This window comes from Chiloscyllium plagiosum, chromosome 5 (assembly GCF_004010195.1).
Source record: "Chiloscyllium plagiosum isolate BGI_BamShark_2017 chromosome 5, ASM401019v2, whole genome shotgun sequence".
NCBI classification, from domain to species: Eukaryota; Metazoa; Chordata; class Chondrichthyes; order Orectolobiformes; family Hemiscylliidae; genus Chiloscyllium; species Chiloscyllium plagiosum.
The window spans coordinates 108786014-108799530 of record NC_057714.1 but is presented as its reverse complement, the minus strand read 5'-3'; the positions used below and the strand labels follow the sequence as shown (position 1 = coordinate 108799530).

Here is a 13517-nt window from a genome sequence, read left to right as displayed (position 1 = left end):
CTCTACTCCCCTTCTTGAACAGGGGAACCACATTTGCTATCCTCCAGTCTTCTGGCACTATTCCTGTAGACAATGACGATTTAAAGATCAATGCCAAAGGCTTGGCAATCTCCTCCCTGGCTTCCCAGAGGATCCTAGGATAAATCCCATCCAGCCCAGGGGACTTTTCTATTTTCACACTCTGCAGGATTTCTAATACCTCTTCCTTGTGAACTTCAATCACACCTAGTCTAGTATCCTATATTTCAATATTGTTCTCGACAACAATGTTGTTTTCTAGAATGAATACTGTCAAAAATATTCATTAAGTACTTCCCCATCTCCTCTGACTCCACACACAACTTCCCACTACTATCCTTGATTGGCCCTAATCTTACTGTCGTCATTCTTTTATTCCTTAAATACCTATAGAAAGCCTTAGAGTTTACCCTGATCCTATCCATCAACAACTTCTCATGTCTCCTCCTGGCTCTTCTGAGCTCTCTCTTTAGGTCTTTCTTGGCTACCTTGTAACCCTCAAGCGCCCTAACTGAGCCTTCACATCTCATCCTAATATAAGCCACCTTCTTCCTCTTGATCAGAGATTCCACTTCTTTCATAAACCACGGCTCCCATGCTCTACAGCGTCCTCCCTGCCTGATAGGTACATACTTATCTAGGACACACAGGAGCTTTTCCTTGAATCAGCTCCACACTTCTAATGTGCCCATCCCCTGCAGTTTCCTTCCCCATCCTATAGGTTGGGGAAGCTAGTCACTTGAACTCATGCTCCTGATTGTATGCCTTCTTTAGAAGTCCCTTTCCTGAACACAAATTGAACATTGTGTTGCCTCAGAACATTGGAACCCTTCGGGTCTGACTTCTGCCTTCAACCACATTCAATAAATGAGGTCAGAGACTATATTGAGCTAAACTCAAAGCCTTACTTTACTGCTAAAGATGGAGAAGCCAGCAGACTGAGAAATGCATCAAAAACAATCAAAGGACACGATTGATAAGAAATGCGACTGTGTGCAAAACATTTGCAAGCAATGACAGAACCAACATCAAAAAGGTTTTACAAGTAGATTAAGAAAAAAACAGTAATTTGAGTCACAAAGGTCCATTCCACACAGTTTCAAGTGAGACTATGAGAAGAAAATAATGAAAATGTTAAATAATTGCTGTTCACGGGAAAGAATAAGGAATGCAAATGACTTTCAGTCCAAGGGAAATATAATTAAAGTGCAGTGACTAATTGGATTTAATATAAGCTTAAGAAAATGGTAATTGAGAAAATAATGTGACTTGGGGAAAGAAAAGTGAAAGTGGGCAGGTGTTACAGGTGGAGTGAGACTAATGATGAATGAAGTCAGGAAGGTCTTTTTCACAAAAAAACCTTGACCCTTCTCCCAAACACACTGTCGATGTTGGATCTTTAAAATGTTCAAGATTCAACTTGAAAGGTTTTGGTTAATTACACGTATTTATTGATATGAAATGAAAGTGAACAAGTGGAGTTGAGGTACACCGTTCAGAAATAGTTTTCAGTGCCAGTAGCTGTGTTATTTTGTATGAATGGCCAGAGAAATGCTCTTTCATCAGGAGGTCCCCATTGAACTGAATTGCATCGTTCTCATGCCTTTGACTAACCTGCAGGTCTTTATGCCTTGAGTGAGGTTTCCATTGTCCCTGCCTTTCTCCCAGACTCCCTGGTTGGATTGGCCTATACTGCACTTGTGATTAGCATTTTAAACCACTCTTTGCAATACTTTGTGGTCATTCTTTGTGCTGCATTAAGAGCAACCGAGCCTCAAAAAGTGGATAGAGTAAAATTGTCTCTTATATGAATGTACCAGACAGGGCAAATTAAGTTTGAAAGAAATTCAATGTTTGGTGCTGAAGTTCTAGTGATTTTTTTTATGTTTCCTCAGCTTAGTTTCTTTTTGCTGATTTTCTCTCTCTCTCTCACTCTCTCTCTCTCTCACTCACATCTTAATGGTGAAATGTGCATGATCTGGGCCAGTTTGAAAGGCAATTTCTGTTTCATTTGTATTAATCCATTAAATATGGGTATCGCTGACTATGCCAGCATTTATTGCTCATCCCCAGGGCAGATAAGGGTTTTGAACTGCCATCTTGAGCCATTGCAGTCTGTGCAGTGTAAGTATACCCACAATGGTGTAAAGGAAGGAACTAGGATTTTGACCTGTGAAAGTGAAGGAACATTAATATATTTCCAAATCGGGATGGTGAGGAGCTTGCTGCTGGTGGTGGAACAGTAGCTGAGTGGTTAGCACTGTTGCCTCACAGTACCAGGGACCTGGGTTTGATTCCAGCCTTGGGTGACTCTCTGTGTGGAGTTTGCACATTCTCCCTGTATCTGTTTCTATCAGGTGGTCAGGCTTCCTCCCATAGTCCAAAAATGGACAGATTAGGTGGATTGGCAATGTGAAATTGTCTGTAGTATGCAAGCTAGGCAGATTAGCTATGGGAAATGCAGAATTACGGGATAGGGTAGGGGACTGGGGCTGGGTGGATAGTCTTCAGAATGTTAGTGCAGACTCAGTGATATTAAAGAGTTAACTTGCTCTGCTGACCTTCAAGAAATTGGATGTTCTGAAGCTAGGGTGATATGTCTCTGACTTAGATTAGATTAGATTAGATTAGATTAGATTAGATTACTTACAGTGTGGAAACAGGCCCTTCGGCCCAACAAGTCCACACCGACCCGCCGAAGCGCAACCCACCCATACCCCTACATTTACCCCTTACCTAACACTACGGAGAATTTAGCATGGCCAATTCACCTGACCTGCACATCTTTGGACTGCGGGAGGAAACCGGAGCACCCGGAGGAAACCCACGCAGACACGGAGAGAATGTGCAAACTCCACGCGGTCAGTTGCCTGAGGCGGGAATTGAACCCGGGTCTCTGGCGCTGTGAGGCAGCAGTGCTAACCACTGTGCCACCGTGCCGCCCACAAATTTACAGATAGATTGTAAGAAATTACATTATACACTCCTATTATACAGAGCCATTTACACGGCCATTTCCTTGCCATTCAAAGCCATTTACATTGTCATCTCCTACTATTTACATTTTCATCCCCTATTCAGAAATCAATAAGAACATTACAGTTGGAATTTGACTACTCCCCTATTGTTACAAAAATACAATTAATCTGGGGATTCAGGGATGATTTACATTGCATTGTATCTGGAGATGATGTGGTCCATGCATTGTCTTGAATGGCATGTGACTGTGAGGGAGTGGCTGGGAGTTGTTTTGTGGGCATTACTAACTGTGGTGTAAAGATTTTGTATAAAGGAAGGACTGCGTCCTTTGCTTTTGATGCTACTGCACAAGCCCTGTGAGGTATGTGTTAAACGATCTTCCAGAAAGTTTGTACTGTACTGTGCTTAATAAAATTTTGGTTGTTCATAGAAGTTGGTGTGTTGCAGTTGCATCAAGTGTAAGAATCTCAAAAAAAAGAACTTAACAACTCGATGGGCTGAATGGCCTCTTTCTGCACCGTAGGGATTATGTGATTCTATGGTGTTCCTTAACATCTGCTGCCCTTATGTTAGCTTGGTGACAAAGGTAGCAGATTTGGAAAGTACTGTTACAGGATTCTTGGTGAGTTACTACTATATATCTTGTGGATAGTACACACTGCAGCCACTGTATGTCAGTGACATACTCCCTCAGTATGCCCTGGCATTTCATTTTAGATTTTGAACTCTCAACCTGCTCGTTCAGAGATGAGAATGCAACATACTGTGCTAATGTCATCCATAGCACAATCAGACAATACGTTAAAAAGTTTCCTTTTGATTCTATTTTGTTAATTTGCTTCATGTATTTGTTTGGTGGCAGATTATTCTGACAGCCTTGATTCTGCATGAAGCTGGCAAATCTGATATGAAGAAAGGGGCCTATGAACAAGCATTTGCATATTTAACATTGGCAGAACTTGAGTTCAGGTGATGAATTTTCTCATTTTAATTTTCCTTATATGTGACTTCTTTCCTAGCAAAATATTCAGCAATATTAGAATGTGCTGATACATCTTCACCACAGTTACATTAATAAATAAGGATATGTTTAAGGATGTAACATAATGATATTGAATGCCTTCTGCTTCAATTTAGCTTAGCTCAGTGAAACTCTCAGTAATCAAGTTTCAAAAACCTGATCAAAAATTTTAATAATATTAACAAATATTATTAACTTTGACAATTCTTCATACTGAGCCTGTAACTCATTGCACTCGCATTTTGAATATAAATATTTGCCCATTTTTATGGATATGAGTTTATAGAACAACAAGTTATAGAACAACATATCCATGAGCAGCACGGTGGTACAGTGGTTAGCACTGCTGCCTCACAGTGCTAGAGACCGGGTTCAATTCCAGCCTCAGGCAACTGTCTGTGTGGAGTTTGCACATTCTTCCTGTGTTTGTGTGGGTTTCCTCTGGGTGCTCCGGTTTCCTCCCACAGTCCAAAAACGTGCAGGTTAGGTGAATTGGCCATGCTAAATTGCCTGTAGTGTTAGGTGAAGGGGTAAATGTAGGGGAATGGGTCTGGGTGGGTTGCTCTTCAGAGGGTCGGTGTGGACTTGTTGGGCCAAAGGACCTGTTTCCACACTGTAAGGAATCTTAAAAAAAAGTGATTAAAACACAGGCACTAAGCACAGATTGTAAAATGAGGTATTCTTTATTATAGCAGCCAATATTTATCCCTGAAATGGCAGTGAAGTTAAGTATTAGTGGAAGAACATATCTTTGAGGAATTGACATTTTACAATGGATATTAGATTAGCTTAGATTCCCTACAGTGTGGAAACAGGCCCTTCGACCCAACAAGTCCACACCAACCCTCCGAAGAGGAGTAACCCACCCAGTCCCATTTCCCTCTGACTAATGTACCTAACACTATGGGCTATTTAGCATGGCCAATTCACCTGACCTGCACATCTTTGGACTGTGGGAGGAAACCAGAGAACGCAGAGGAAACCCACGCAGACATGGGGAGAATGTGCAAATTCCACACGCAGTCACCTGAGGCTGGAATTGAACCTGGGACGCTGGTGCTGTGAGGCAGCAATGCTAACTACTGAGCCACCATGCAGCCCCTCCAATGTTGCCAGTCCTCCAGTATGTTGTCAGGCTTAACTCCTGATTTCTGATCAGACAGTGTTCGATCAGAAGAACTGTTATGGCTACCTTCTTGTGTCCACTTAGCTTCAATTACCTTATCTCCCAGACATAAAAAAGGATCTTTCTAGCTGAGATGTTTTGCCAAGGTGGGTCGTCTAGGTCTCCTGCAGCCACTGACCTACCCCACTATCACTTTCCAGTTTTCTGGCTACCATCCACAGCTTTGGTCTGTATTACTTGTCTGTCTGTCTTTTTATTTCTCTCCCATTTGTTTCCTGGTTCTCTAGCAACCATCTGAGATTTGGAGCTCACATATCCTGGCCTTCTGCTCCTTTTATTTTATTTGTCCATGGGGCATGGGCATCGCTGGCTAGACCAGCACTTATTGGCCATCCCTAACTTCCCACAAGGCTGTGGATCTGGAGTCTCATGTAGGCCAGACCAATTATGGACAGCAGATTTCCTTCCCTACAGGCATATTTTGGATCTTGTTTTATGCAATGAGAAAGGGTGAATTCATAATCTTTTTTGCAAAAAGAACTTACCCTGGCAGAAATATTGATATCATCTAGAACCTTGGGTGAGGTGTTGGAGGACTAGAGGCTGGGTAATGTTGTGCCTTTACTTAAGAAAGACTGTAAGGAAAAGCCTGGGAACTATAGACCTGTGAGTTTGAGATCAGTGTGGGTAAGTTGTTGGAGGGGATTGTGAAAGATAGGATGTACATACATTTGGAGAGGCAGGGACTGATTAGAGATAATCAGCATGTTTTTGTGCAAGGCAAATTGCATCTCTCAAAGTTGATTGAGTTTTTTGAGGAAATAACCAGAAAGATTGATGAAGGCAGGGCAGTAGATGCTGTTTACTTGAATTTTAGTAAAGCCTTTGATAAGGTTCCTCATGGTAGACTAATTAGTTAAGTTTGATCACATGGGATTCAGGGTGAGCTTGCCAATTGGTTACAAAATTAACTTGACTATAGGAGACAGAAGGTGATGGTGGAGGGTTGCTTTTTGCGCTGGAGGCCTGTGACCAGTAGTGTTCTACAGGGATCAGAATTGGATTGACTTTTGTTTGTCATTTATATAAATGATTTGGATGAGAATGTAGGAGGCATGGTTAGTAAGTTTGCAGATGACACCAAAATTGATGGTATATTGGTGAAATAGCAGCACAGAGGCCGCTATCCCATCACCAAGTCACCTTTTATTTACTTGTGCACCGTACAATGGCTGTGACCAGCCAGCACGGAGTCAATCCCCTGAACTGATGAGATTCTGAATCCTATGTTTAGATTTTTTTTTCTGGAAAAGTGGGGGAAGAAAGAAAAAGAAAACTCTCCTCCTCCAAAACACAGAGTACCAGCAGGGACACACTGGCTGTAGCACCAGCCAGCACAGAGTCAGTCCCCTGGACTGACAAAATTCTAATCTCCTGTTAATTTTTTTTTAGTCTCTCCTTTTTAAATTTCCCCCACACTACCGCATAACTGCACTCATGTTGTGTGTGCAGGTGTGAGACACAGTAAAAGACACAAGGTGCACGAATCTTTATTCAATTTCCACCAGCAGAGAGAAAGGAAACACCTGAGTGGCCAGTGACAAGCAGTGCCCTTTTCAGAGGGCGTTGCTGTGTGATCAAACAGTGAAGGGGAGGGCAGGGATTAAATCAAAATAGAGTTGGAGGGGGAAATAATGCACTCCACTCCCTGCGGCGCCCACCTCTCCCTGAACAACTCCAGGGTGTTGGTGGACACCACATGCTCCTTCTCCGAGGATACCCGGGCTCTAACGTAACCGCAGAAGAGGGGCAGGCAGTCGGCCCTAACGACGCCCTCCACGGCCCAATCCCATGTTTTTTTTTCATTTAACCCCACACTACTGCCTAACTGCGGTAGTGCTTATTTTATCCCCAGCACCCATGGTGTGTGTGCAGGTGTGAGACACAGTGAGAGCCACAAGGTGCACGAATCTTTATTCAAAATTCCACCACCAGGAAGAAAGGAAACACCCAAGTGGCCAGTGACAAGCAGTGCCCTACACATCAAAGGGCAACACTGTGAGATCAAAAGTGAAGGGGAGGGCAGGGATTAAATCAAAATAGAGTTGGAGGGGGAAATAATGCACTCCACTCCCTGCAGTGCCCACCTCTCACTGAACAACTCCAGGGTGTTGGTGGACACCACGTGCTCCTTCTCCGAGGACACCCGGGCTCTAACGTAACCACGGAAGAGGGGCAGGTAGTCGGCCCTAACGACCCCCTCCACGGCCCGATCCCATGTTTTTTTTGCACCAGGAAGAAAGGAAACACCCAAGTGGCCAGTGACAAGCAGTGACACTCCTGTCTATTTTTTATTTCTTTCTAAGGGCAATACTGGTCAGCTGGTTAAATTTTTTTTTTCAATTTTTTTTTTCCACACTACTGCCTAACTGCGGTAGTGCTTATTTTTTTTCCCCAGCACCCATGGCATGTGCAGGTGTGAGACACAGTGAGAGACACAAAGTGAACAAATCTTTATTCGATTTCCACCACCAGGAAGATAGGAAAACACCCAAGTGGCCAGTGACAAGCAGTGCCCTACACATCAAAGGGCCACGCTGTGAGATCAAACAGTGAAGGGGAGGGCAGGGACTAAATCAAAATAGAGTTGGAGGGGGAAATAATGCACTCCACTCCCTGCGGCGCCCACCTCTCCCTGAACAACTCCAGGGTGTTGGTGGAGACCGCATGCTCCTTTTCCGAGGACACCTGGGCTCTAACGTAACCGCGGAAGAGGGGCAGGCAGTCGGCCCTAACGACCCCCTCCACAGCCCGATCCCATGTTTATTTTGGTCAGCCAGTGCGCCCTGATTGGCCCAGGCTAACAATCCCAATCCAGGATCTCATAGTTAATAAGATCCACCTGGTTCCAGTCACTACATTTACAAAGACATCTTGGTCAATTAGATTAATGGACTAAGGAATGGCAGATGGAGTTTAATTTGGATGAAAGGAGATATTGCATTTTCGTAAAACAAATAAAGGCAGGACCTATACAACTAAAGGTAGGGCTCTGGGTAGTGTTCTAGAATAGAGAGACGTAGAGGGTTAGGTATATAATTCTTTGAAATCACATATAAACGTGTAGACAGGATGGTCAATAATGCATTTAGCATGCTTGCCTTCATTGCTCAGACCTTTTGAGTACAGGAGTTGGGAAGGCATGTTGAGGTTGTACAGGATGTTGATGCAGCCTCTTCTGGAGTACTGTGCCCAGTTCTGGTTACCCTGTTATAGGAAGGATATTATTAAACTAGAGAGGGTTCAGAAGAGATTTACCAGGATGTTGCTGGGAATGGAAGGTTTGAATTATAAAAATAGGCTGGATAGGCTGGGACATAGGAGATTGAAGTTTATAAAACTATGAGGGACATTGATGAGGTGAATAGCAATGGTCTCTTTCCCAAGGTGGGGTAGTTCAAAACTCGGCATATTTTTAAGGTGAGAGGAAAAAGATTTAGAAAGAACATGAGGGGCGACGTTTTTACACAGAGTGTGGTTAGAGTGTGGAATGAACTGCCAGAGGAAGTGATGGATGCAGGTACAGTTGCGAAGTATAAAAGACATTTGGATAAGTACACGAATAGGGAAGTTTTGCAGGAATATGGGCCAAATGCAGGCAGATGGGATTAATTTAGTTTTGGAACATAGTGGTCAAGGACTGGTTGGACCCAAGGGTCTATTTCCATGCTGTATGACTCTGACTCTATTTTCCTTGTATGGCAGACTAGTGAGGATTCCCTCTAGAGAAAAGGATCAGAGTTCTGCTTGCTTTGGTTTGATGTACTGCTCCATTTTGCAGGCAATGTGATGAGGTGCAGCTCAACAGCATTGACAACTATGGAGTACTGTGTCTAGATATGGTTTGGTGTAATTTTCAGCTGAAGAAAATGGAGTACCTTAAAAATGCAAGAGAAAAGTTAGAAAAAGCTCAGGAATGCTTCAACAAATGCTTTGGAGAAAATCAGGAACGACTCAGGGAACTTCAGGTTGGTTCATTTTTATTTGCTTGCAAGGTTTGCATATTTGTCTAAGTATGGCACAGAGATTGTTGGTCAGTCTCACATTTCAGGTTGCTTGTTGTTTATTTCATTTATTCGTTCATATATTGTGAATATCGTCAGCAAGGTCAGTATTTATTATCCACTCCTATTGGTTTTGACCCTTTGATCATGAATCTGTGTAATTTGTTACCCCATAGTGTGGCAGATGATTTTTTTTTTCTTCTTTCACTCGTGGGAGGTGGCATCGCTGGGTGGCCGGTATTTTTATAGCCAATTCCTCGTTGCCCTTGAGAAGGTGGTGGTGAGTTACCCTCTTGAGCTGTTGCAGCCCACATGCTGTGGGTTAACCCACAATGTCTTATGGAGGGAACTGCTGATTTTGACCCAGCAACAGTGAAGGAATGGCGATATATTTCCAAGTCAGATGGTAAGTGGCTTGGAGAGGACCTTGCAAGTGGTGGTGTTCCCATGTATTTATTGTCCTTGTTCTTCTAGATGGAAAATAGCCATTGGTTTGGAAGGTGCTGTAAGACAGCCTTGATGAATTTCTGCAGTGCGTCTTGTACGTAACATACACTACTACCACTGAGCATTGGTGGTGGAGGGAATGAATGCTGATGGCGATAGTGTCAATCAAGCAGGCTGCTTTGTCCTGGATGATATCAAACTTCATGATTGTTGTTGGAGCTGCACCCATCCAGGCAACTGGGGAGTATTTCATCATAGTCATGACTTGTGCCAGGTAGATTTTGGGTAGATTTTGGATAGGCTTTGGGGAGTCAGGAGGTGAGTTACTCACTGCAGTATTCCTAGCCTCTGACCTACTCTTCTTGCCACAATGTTTATATGGTGATGGGCAATGGTAACCCCCAAGGAGTTGATAGTGGGAGATTTAGTGATGGTTAAGAGATGATGGTTAGGTTGTCTCTTATCCGTGATGGTCATTGCCTGGCATTTGTGTGGCTTTAATGTTACTTGCCACTTGTCAACCCAAGCCTGGATATTGTCCAGATCTTGTTGCATTTGTACATGGCCTGCTTCAGTACCTGAGGAGTGGTTAATGGAGCTAAACATTGTGCAATCATCAGCAAACATCCCCACTTCTGACCTTATGATAGAGGGAAGATCATTGATGAAGCAGCTGAAGATGGTTGAGACAAGGCGTCTACCCTGAGGAACTTCTGCAGAGATGTCCTGGAGCTGATCTGATTGACCTCTAACAACCGTAACCATCTTCCTATATGCCAGGTTTGACTCCAAGCAGTGCAGAATTTGTCCCCGATTCTCATTAATTCCAGTTCTACTAGGGCTCCTTGATGCCTCAATTAAATGATGCTAGGACATTGAGTAAATTTCAGAAGTAGATAGGCAGATTATTAATTAGTGATGAGTTGAAGGGTTATAGAGAGCAGGCGGGGAAATGGAGTGAGACAGATGAAATTGAATGGTGAAGCAGACTGAGGGGCTGAATTACCTACACCTGCTCCTAGTTCTTACGTTCATGTACCGCTGCAGTCATTGTGCTGTCAGGAGGGAGTTCAATCATTTTCACGCAGCACCAGTGAAGCAACAGCAATTTAATTCCAAGCTCACATGGTGTGTGACATAGAGTCATAGAGATGTACAGCATGGAAACAGACCCTTCGGTCCAACCCGTCCATGCTGACCAGATATCCCAACCCAATCTAATCCCACCTCCCAGCACCTGGCCCATATCCCTCCAAACCCTTCCTATTCATATACTCATCCAAATGCCTCTTAAATGTTGCAATTGTACCAGCCTCCACCACTTCCTCTGGCAGCTCATTCCATACCCGTGCCACCCTCTGTGTGAAAAAGTTGCCCCAAAGGTCTCTCTTATATCTTTCCCCTCTCTCCCTAAACCTATGCCCTCTAGTTCTGGACTCCCTGACCCCAGGGAAAAGAGTTTGCCTATTTACCCTATCTATGCCCCTCAAAAATTTATCACCCCTCAGCCTCTGACGCTCCAAGGAAAACAGCCCCAGCCTGTTCAGCCTCTCCCTATAGCTCAAATCCTCCAACCCTGGCAACATCCTTGTAAATCTTTTCTGAACCCTTTCAAGTTTCACAACACCTTTCCGATAGGAAGGAGACCAGAATTGTACACAATATTCCAACAGTGGCCTAACCAATGTCCTGTACAGCCGCAACATGACCTCCCAACTCCTGTACTCAATACTCTGACCAATAAAAGAAAGCATACCAAACGCTGCCTTCACTATCCTATCTACATGTGATTCCACTTTCAAGGAGATATGAACCTGTATTCCAAGGTCGCTTTGTTCAGCAACACTCCCAGGACCTTACCATTAAGATTAAGTCCTGTTGAGATTTACTTTCCCAAAATGCAGAACCTCTCATTTATCTTGAGGGGATAGCGTTCCAGGCAGTGATGGCAGTCTTCCTGTGTTTCAGCCACCCTGTACTTCTATTAGATAGATGTTGTGGGTTTGGCACCTGCTGCTGGAGGATTATTGACCAAAGATTGATGATGGTACTACTTCTTAAAATAATGATCTTCGAACGGCACTTATTTTTTAAAATCACTCCTTTGTTGCTTCTTTTATTCAGTTAGCCCACTTTAAAACTACATCGACAAATTAGGTACAAGCTCATTAGGTGTTTGTAGGAAAACAATGCTTGTCAGAAAACCCTGACAATGACCTGTCCATCTGTCTGTCCATCTGTAAAATAGCCTTAGCTGAGGAGAGATGCAGCTCACACAGTAGTTCAGTGCGGGCAATGTCACATTGTCAGCTTGGAACCTAATACTGAGCAGATGATGTTACAGACAGCTGATGTAGATTCAAGAGTATGACTTAATAATCTACATGAAGGCGTCTTGTGTGTGGTGACAATGTCCCTACCTCTCTGCCAGAAGGTTCGGGTTCATGTCCCTCCTGAACGTATCTCCTTGGATGCTGCCTGAACTGCTGTGCTTTTCCAGCACCACTAATCCAGATTCTGTTAGCTAAAGGCATTAGAGGATAGAGTCACAGAGGTCTACAGCATGAAAATAGGCTCTTCAACCCAACTTGTCCATATTACCCAGTTTTCATAATTAATCTAGTCCCATTTGCCTGCGTTTGGTCCATTATCTCTCGAAATACCTATTCCATCCATGTATTTGTCGAAGTATTTCTTAAATGAAAAAGTTGTATGCACTTCCACCACTACCTCTGGCAGCCTTACACAGACACTCCCCACCCTCTGTGTGGAAACATTGCTCCTCTGGACCTTTTAGTAGCTTTTCCTCCCTCACCTTAACCGTATGTCTTCGAGTTTTAGACTACCCTAACATGGGGAAAAGCTGTAGGCTGCCTACCGTATCTATGCCTTGCAGGATATTATAGACCTCTATAAGGTCACCCCTCAGTCTCCTACATCCCAGGATGTGGGACAAAGAAAAGTACACGGGCTAGACCACAGATCAGCTGCAATCTCATTGGTTGGGAGTGACACAGGCTTAAAGGCTTGAATGGCATCTTCCTGTTCCTGTGTTCCAGCACTCGGCTGGTTTGGCAGCATCTGTTTTCACAGGATGAGGGCATTGCTGGTTAGGTCAGCGTTTATTGCCCATTCGTAATTGCCCAGATTGCAGTTAAAAGTTAACCACATTGCTGTGAGTCTGTAGTCACGTGTAGGCCTGACCTAGATGGCAGTTTTCTTCTCTAAAGGACATTAGTGAACTGGATGGGATTTTTCAAACAACTGACAATGGATTCATGGTCATCATTAGACTCTTAATTCCAGATTTTTATTGAATTCAAATTCTAGCACCTGCCTTGGTGGGATTTGAACTCAGGTCCCCAGAACATTATTAAGGCCTCAGGATTAATAGTGCGGCAATTGGCCAGTACCTTCAAATCTGTTGAGAAAGGCAAAACCATTTCAGAAACCACAACTGGGGGAGGTGCAAAAGACATGGAGCATCCTAAAATGCTTGATGCATTTAGTCTGAGGTGGACTCAGACTAAAAGAATATAGTTGCATGTTCCAGACAGCCTCAGCTGCTAATGCAACAATGCAGCAGCTTTTAATGAAACCTATTCAAAAGTGTCTTCTCAGGAACTGTCCACTTTTCTCTCTGCAGGATGACAGTGGGAGACATCACATACTGTCCCTTCGGCTCTATGTGCTGTGGGGGGTGTGGTTTTATCACAACCAGATGGAGAAAGATGCTGTGCAGAACCTAAATAAGGTAAAATGTTTAGCTTTAGTTAAAGAGGAAAAACTCCAGTCGTCTTTTTTTTGTAAGTTGGTGCATGATCTGCATTCCTACCCTGAAGGTAAAAGCACTTGTTGATGG

At 43.5% G+C, this 13517-nt stretch overlaps 1 protein-coding gene across 1 annotated transcript in view; it reads left to right on the top strand.

Annotated features, from left to right (window-relative positions):
• LOC122550130 (NEDD8 ultimate buster 1-like) overlaps window positions 1–13517 on the top strand; it is a 57777-nt gene that overhangs the window by 32689 nt on the left and 11571 nt on the right. Inside the window, exons 7-9 of the mRNA XM_043690759.1 lie at window positions 3860–3966; window positions 8986–9172; window positions 13302–13409. Of these exons, the coding sequence (XP_043546694.1) occupies window positions 3860–3966; window positions 8986–9172; window positions 13302–13409 (402 nt within the window). The remainder of the gene's footprint in view (window positions 1–3859; window positions 3967–8985; window positions 9173–13301; window positions 13410–13517) is intronic.